At 39.1% G+C, this 7,639-nt stretch overlaps 1 protein-coding gene across 1 annotated transcript in view; it reads right to left on the bottom strand.

Annotated features, from left to right (window-relative positions):
• The window catches only part of AHRR (aryl-hydrocarbon receptor repressor), a 72,640-nt gene that overhangs the window by 17,824 nt on the left and 47,177 nt on the right, over positions 1–7,639 (bottom strand). The window contains exon 4 of the mRNA XM_012812857.1: positions 1,442–1,531. Coding sequence (XP_012668311.1) covers positions 1,442–1,531 — 90 coding nt within the window. The remainder of the gene's footprint in view (positions 1–1,441; positions 1,532–7,639) is intronic.

Here is a 7,639-nt window from a genome sequence, read left to right as displayed (position 1 = left end):
GCTTCCAAATACCCCTCCTCACTCAGGGCTGATCCTGACTCCTGGGTACCTCCTCTCTGCAGGCAGAGGGCTCCTCTTCAGGGCCCTGCAGCCCTCAGGGGCACGTATCCCCAGAGCCAGTAGCACCCAGAGGCCTCCAGCAAGCGCTCCCTGAGAAACGCTTCCATATGCGTCACTGGCATCCCAGAGGCGGTTTTCTCTGGCTAGCCCTGGCCAGGAGCACCTCAGGGACCTGTGTCTGCCAGTGAGGTGGCCCTCAGACTGTGGGTGCCCAGACCACACCTTCCTGGGCTTCAGCTTTAGCCCATGTGTGCCGTAGCTGTCCCACCCCAGGCTGGGCCCCTCTCTCCCTGTAAGGCTGAGTCCTGCTACTAGTTAATACTTCTTTACACTAAACTTAAATTGCTACATGGTTTCTGTCCCCAGACTGGACCCTGACTAATAAACCATATTCTTCATTTTTCAAAATTTTATTTTGCTCTTTCTCAAACATACCTGTTCTGCTGTGCTTTCTTTATATTGCTTCTTTAACCTTTTATTATTTTAAGTTTATTTACTTTCTAGTTTCTTACAGATTTCTTCATTCTCTGAAGCTGTCCTGGGGAAGGGCCATCTCTGCCAACCCAATAAGCTGATCAGGCTCAGTCTGCAGCTTCCCTGTGTGTACAATCTCATACTGGGAGCTCCTCTTCAGAGAAACCATGAGAATGGCTTATGGCAGTATAACTAAACGGTTCTATTTTTGCTTCTTTGGGTGCCTCAGCAGTTTCATCAATCTATAATCAGTTCGGTTTCCAGATTTGAGAGCACTTGCTATGTAGCAGTGTAAATCTGGACTCTGTAACACAAGCTTCTGATAATTTCCACCTGAGACCCCTTCTCCTGTCCAGAGCCTAGGCAGAAAATAATCTTCCTTGTCCTTTTCCTAGGCCTGGGTAGGGTTTTTATTGTGCCTCTTCTCAGCTGGGTCACCCTTCCCAGGCCTGGTATCTGATGAGGTCTCAGCCCCACTCTGGCACCACCTGGCCTGGGCCACAGGGTCAATGTTCCCAATGAACTGTGGGCATGACGATAGGGCCCTGCACTCTAAATGTACTAAGTATCTGAACTTCAAGACACTGACCAAGGACTGCCTATGGGGATGGAAAAAGAAGGAAAGGCCAGGGCTGGGGTGGTCAAGGGGGAAGCAGCCACAGGCGGCAGCTATCACAGCCTGAGTGGACATGGAACTGCGGTGGCACAGGCATAGCCCAATACCCACCTGGCCTGGAGCGAACCCTGCACTGGACAAAGTGAAGTGTAGAGCTCTTTATCTGATAAAAGCTCAGAGACATGAAAAGCCTGATCTTAGATGTTTTTTAGAACTCAAAGCAATAAACATTTATAAAGGTAACAGAACCTGATGCTGAGCAGACTGGAAGGCTGTGTTTGTTTTATTTACCTGATGGAAGCCCAGATAGTCCACAATTGTTGCTGATGCATAAAAGATTGTCCCTTCTGCGCTCACAACCAGAGCGAAGCCGTCGAGAGACTGGAAGAAACACAGACACCGTGTTGACACACCCAAGTAAGAAGTGTGAACTTTCAGCTCTGCCCCCCATTCTTGGCATCCACAAGCTCCAGTGATGCCACATTGGTTTATTTGTTGTCACTAATGATAGATAGCAAGTTGACAGGTGACATGGGATGCTGGTCATGATTTATAAAGCTAAAGACCTGGGCTCTCTGTTTTCTGATAAATATAAAATTATGTTTTATAAAATATAAACCTCACCCTGGCAAGATAATGAGATACCATCAGTACATGAGCAGAACTGGAGCCTTTTCTTTTTCTCTGTAAAGATAGTGGTGCTAGCACCCTTACTCTACATACTATTTTGGAATATTTTTGGCTTTTCTAAAAGCTTTTAACATAAAGCATATTGAACTCCATCAAGTGCTTTTTCCATGCCCACTGAATAATGATATAATTTTTAGTCTACTAATTGATATATTGTTTGATAATGACTCATTCTTGCATTTAAATGGTAAGCTCTAGGTGATCATGTTTATTTATATGTCCTTGAAATTGATTAGTTTCACTTAGGAGCTATTCACCTATGTTTAAAGTAAACTGGCCCATCTTCTCTCTCTGTTTTGGTGTAAGGTACATGTAAACTTCAAAGAACAGGAGGCCCCTTGGTCCTTCTTTCATTTCTGGATCTGCTTATTTAAGGTGAGGATGATGTGGTCCTTGAAGACCATCTAGTTTGGGCACATGTAGGGAAGATAATGGGTAAAAATGGGGTAGATTTTAATGTCCTAACAATTTTTTTAATTGTTAGGGTTATTCAAGTGTTTCATTTTTGTCTAATATCAACTATGGCATCCTAAAGTATTTTCTAGAAATGTATCTATTTCATCTTGATTTTAAATTTATTAGTGTATGTTATTCATGATATTTTTACGATTACTAAAGCTTAGTTACATCTGTAATTATTGTGAGATTTTGGGGGTAAGACATGGCTATGTTGTCTTGACTCAAAGTCTTCCTTTATTTGGCAACCAAACTTTACAGTCCTGGGTCTGGCAACTCCCAGACATCACAGTGAAGACACTGAGAGACTAGAGACACATGATCATGCAGTCCAGGAGTGTCCTATTGCCCAACACCACCACCAGGAGATAGCAGTGGCAGGTGGCAAAGAGTAGACCTCCAGCCATAGCTCTGGGGGCATCTCGCTCAGTCTCACGTCGCCCTGTGTGGCAGGAGTGGCTGTGAGTTTACTCAGCTGGTACCGAAGCTGGGGTGAGGGGCTAAACTGCCCAGACAGTAGTGCCTAAGTCATTCAATGTGTATCTTTGAAACAGACATTTAGAGGCTTTCAAGTGTCTTCTATAAAGTCTGCAGCTATTAGCAAAGGGTCATAATCCTCATCTCCCTTAAATCTGGATCATGCAAGGTACTTTTCCCCTCTTTATTCTTTTTAAAAAATATTTGCTAATTCGAAAAGAGATAAATTATTTTACCACTATAGTTTGCATTTCTTTAATTACTAATGAGATTGAAAAGCATTTCATATATTCACTGTAACTTATACTTCTTCTTTGGTAAACTGCTTATGAATGCTATGTACTTATTTTTTTACTAGGGTTTATATATGTGAATTTCTACAAACTTTTAAAATACTGGTATTGAAGACGTCTAAGCAGTCAAAGACAATCATAGTTACCTGAATTCAAATCCCCTCCACAGTCAAAAAAGTGAGGGGAAACAGTCAGAACAAATAAAATTATACAAACCCATGCCTTCATCACTATGAGAAAACAGAAAGTGTGATAAATTCCAAATTATAAATAGGCCAAATGGAGCCAAAATGTTGGCTCAATTCATAATTGCCAAGTCGTGGAAGCAACCTAAGTGCCCATCAACCCATGAATGGATCAACAAACTGTAGTATATGTACACCATGGAATATTATGCAGCAATTAAAAAAGATGGAGACTTTATATCTTTTACATTTAGCTGGATGTAGTTGAAATACATTCTTCTTAGTAAAGTATCCCAAGAATAGAAACATGAATATCCAGTGTACTCCATACTAATATGAAATCAATATATAAACAATTACATGTTCCTAAGAACAATAAAACACTAATATAGTCCAGTTTGGGGGTACAGGGAAGTGGGAGGGGGCAGGGGAGAAGACGTATGGCAGAGGAAGGGAGGTCAAAAGGCAGGATCTCACCTAATGTGCACATTGTGAGGATATATAACACGTCCCCTGGGTGGGAGCTCTTCTACAAATGGAACTTTGCCCTGGAAGTGAGAACAATGTAACCTAAATATTGTACCCTCCTATTAATTTGAATAAAGTTTGAAAAAAAAGGAAAATGTTTGAAAAACCCTTCTAGGTATTGGCCTAGGCAATGAATTTATGAAGACAACCCCAGTGGCAATCATAGCAACAACAAAATAAATGTGACTTGATTAAATTAAAAAGCTGCTTCTGGACAGCTAAGGAAATAATCAACTGAGCAGATAAGACAACGTATAGAATGGGAGAAAATATTAGTAAGCTATACATCTGAGAGAGGGCTAATAGTGAGAAATCTACAAAGAACTCAAGTAAATCAGTAAGAAAAAAACAAACAACCTCATTACAAACTGGGCTAAAGACATGAATAGAAGCTTTTCAAAAGAAGTTAGACAAATGGCTAATAAATGTATGAGAAAATTCTCAATATCACTAATCAGTATGGAAATGCAAGTTAAAACCACAATGAGATATCACCTTACCCCAGTTGGGATGGCTTTTACTAAAAAATTCAAAAACAAGAGATGGTGGCATGAATGCAGAGAGAAAGGAACAGTTATACACTGTTGGTGGGACTGCAAATTAGTATAACCTCTATGGAAAACAGTCTAGAGATTACTCAAAGAACTAAAAGTAAACCCTGCTATTAGATCCAGCAATCCCACTATTGGGTCTTTACCCAAAGGAAAAGAAGTCATTTTTATCAAAAAGACACTGGTACATGAATATTTATTGCAGCACAATTCTATTTGCAAAGATGTGGAATCAACTTTAAGTGCCCATCAATTTTGAGTGGCCCTCATCCTAACCCTAACTCAGTCACAAAGAAGGATGTATTAAAGACTTTTGCAACAAGTTGGATGGAACTGGAGACCCTTATCCTAAGTGAAGTTTCTAAAGATCAGAAAAACTACCACCACATATACTTGCTATTAAACTGGAACTCACTGCCGAGCACACATGTGCACATAAGGAAGTAAAATTCAGCATAAATCAAGCAGAGGAAAGAAATGGAGAAGGTGGATGAAAATCTACCTAACAGATACAATCAACATTATCTGGGTGATGGGTCCACTTATAACCCTGATTCCAGCATAACAAATGTAATCTAAAACATTTGTACCCTGTGATATTTTGAAAGAAAAAAAAAGAAGTCTAATGTAAGAAAGAAGGAAAAAATAAAAACATGAAAAATCAATGAAAATGGTTTAGAACAAATGAAAGAGATCAACAAATACAAAATTTGATTCTTAGAAAATATTAGTGAAACTGATAATCTGCTAGCAAGATTCGCCAGAAATAAACAAATTATTTACAACAGGAATTTAAAAGGATACATAATTACAGATCCCACAAATATTAAAAGGATGACATTTAATAAATTAAACAATTTAAATAAAACAGGCGATTCCCTGAAATACACAAACTAACAAAAGTGATATAAGAACTAGAAAATATATATAGGCTAATATCTAATAAATGATTTTTTTTCTTTTTTTCTTTTTCTTTTCTTTCTTTTGTTTGAAATAGAGTCTCACCCTGTGTCCCAAATTGAAGGGCAGTGGTGTCAAACTCCTGGACTCAAGCAATCCTCCTGCTCCAGCTCCCTAAGTAGCTAAGACCACAGGCATGTGCCACCACAGCTGGCCAATTTTTGTATTGTTTGTAGAGATGTGGTCCTGCTATGTTGCTCAGATTCATCTTGAATTCTTGGCTTCAAGCAGTCCTCCTGATTCAGCTCCCCAAAGTGCTGGGATTATAGGCATGAGCTACTACACCAGGCCCCAATTGAATTTCTAATGAAAACTCTCCCACAAAGAAAACTCCAGACCCAGATAAAAAAAAAAACATAAAATACCTAGGAATAAATCTAATAAAAGATGTGCAAGACCTGAATATAGAAAACTATGAAACATCACTAAGACAGAACGTGAACTAAGAGACACAATGTTCCTGGTTTGAAAGACTTGACACAGTCAGTCCAGTCACCCCATATGATCCATAGACATAACGCAATCCTAACTTAATCACGGTAAGATTTTTCTTTTTGTAGAAATTGATGAGCTAACACGATAAGAGAAAATTTACCTAACAAATGCAACAGTGTAACCTAATTCTTTGTACCCTCAATGAATCCTAAACAATAAAAAAAAAAGTTGACAAGTTAATTCTAAAATTTATATCAAAATGTAGAAGACACAGTCTTGCTAAAGAACAAAATTATAGAACTTATACCAAACGACTTCATAACTTGCTATGAAGGTGACCAAGACAAGGTGGTAGTGATGTCAGGATGGACAAACTGACATCCAATCAGGGCAGCAGGTCAGTCCAGTGGGGAAAGGAAAGTCTGAAACAACACAGCTGGGACAGCTGGTTATTTGTGTGGATAAAACCCTGACTTCTACCTCATTCTACACAAAAAATTAATTCAAGGTATATAATTGACCTAAACATAAAACCCAAACCACAACATTTCTAGAAGAAAACCCAAGGAAATATCTCCACAAGTTTGGGCTAGGTAGATTTGGATGATACAAAAACACTAATCATTTAAAAAAAAAACTTGATAAATTGAACTCCATTTAAAAATACCAGTAGAGGCCAGGCAAGGTGGCTCATGCACTGTGGCTCATGCCTGAAATCTTAGTACTCTAGGAGGTTAGGGCAGGAGGATCACTTGAGGTCAGGAGTTTGAGGTGGCAGTGAGCCATGATGATGTCACTGTACTCCAATCTGAAATGCCATTTCATGCACACTAGAATGTGCACAGTCAAGAACACTGGCAATACTAATGACAGGTGAGGACAAGAGTACAGCTGGTAGGAATATAAAATGCTACAATCACTTTGAAAAATTGTCCTGCAGTTCCTTATAAAGCCTATAGCCCAGCCTATCACCCACTCTTTATATTTACCCAAGTGAATGAGTATGTTCACAAGAAGACTTGAACACAGATGTCCACAGTAGCCTTATTAATAACAATCAAAAGCTGGAAATAACGAAATGTCTATCAATTAGAGAATAAACAAATTACAGAATAATCATATAATGAAATACTATTATACATTTCTTTAAAACCCTACTATCATGAAAAAACATGGATGAATCTCAAAAACAGTTTATTGGGTAGAAAAAACCAGATATTAAATGTATATACTCTGAAGAGAAATCTAAGAAAGGTCAAACTCTTCTACACTAATAAAGGAGAAGTGACTTACTAAAAGTGGGAGAAAGACCTCTGTACAAATAAAGTTGAAATCCTGAATAAATACATTTTACTAGAAAAAATTTTCAAAATTGACCCCATAAGAAATAGAAAGCCTAACAGATCAATTTCTATAGAATGAAGAAAGAAAGCTATCAATTGAGGAACTAGTTCATAAAAATGCACCAGACTTAGATGTTTTTCACATGGAATTCTCCCAAATCTTTACAAAGATCAGATGACATTGATGCTGCATAAACTGTCCCAGAGCATAGAAAATGAAGGATAATTTCTTATTCTTTTTAAGAAGTATAACATTGACACTTAACTCTGATAGAGTACAATAAAAAAGAAATTACAAATATTTGGGCTCAGTGCCTGTGGCTCAAGTGGCTAAGGCACCAGCCACATACACCCAAGGTGGCGGGTTTGAATCCAGCCTGGGCCCGCCAAACAACCATGACGGCTACAGCCAAAAAAAATAGCCGGGTGTTGTGATGGGCACCTGTGGTCCCAGCTACTTGGGAGGCTGAGGCAGAAGACTCGCTTGAGCCCAGGAGTTGGAGGTTGCTCTGAGCTGTGATGCCAGGGCACTCTACCCAGGGGACAAGCTTGAGACTCTGTCTCAAAAAAA

Source organism: Otolemur garnettii, unplaced genomic scaffold (assembly GCF_000181295.1).
Source record: "Otolemur garnettii isolate 467f Iridium unplaced genomic scaffold, OtoGar3 scaffold00226, whole genome shotgun sequence".
In the NCBI taxonomy this organism is placed as follows: Eukaryota; Metazoa; Chordata; class Mammalia; order Primates; family Galagidae; genus Otolemur; species Otolemur garnettii.
This window is presented reverse-complemented; position numbering and strand designations above follow the sequence as displayed.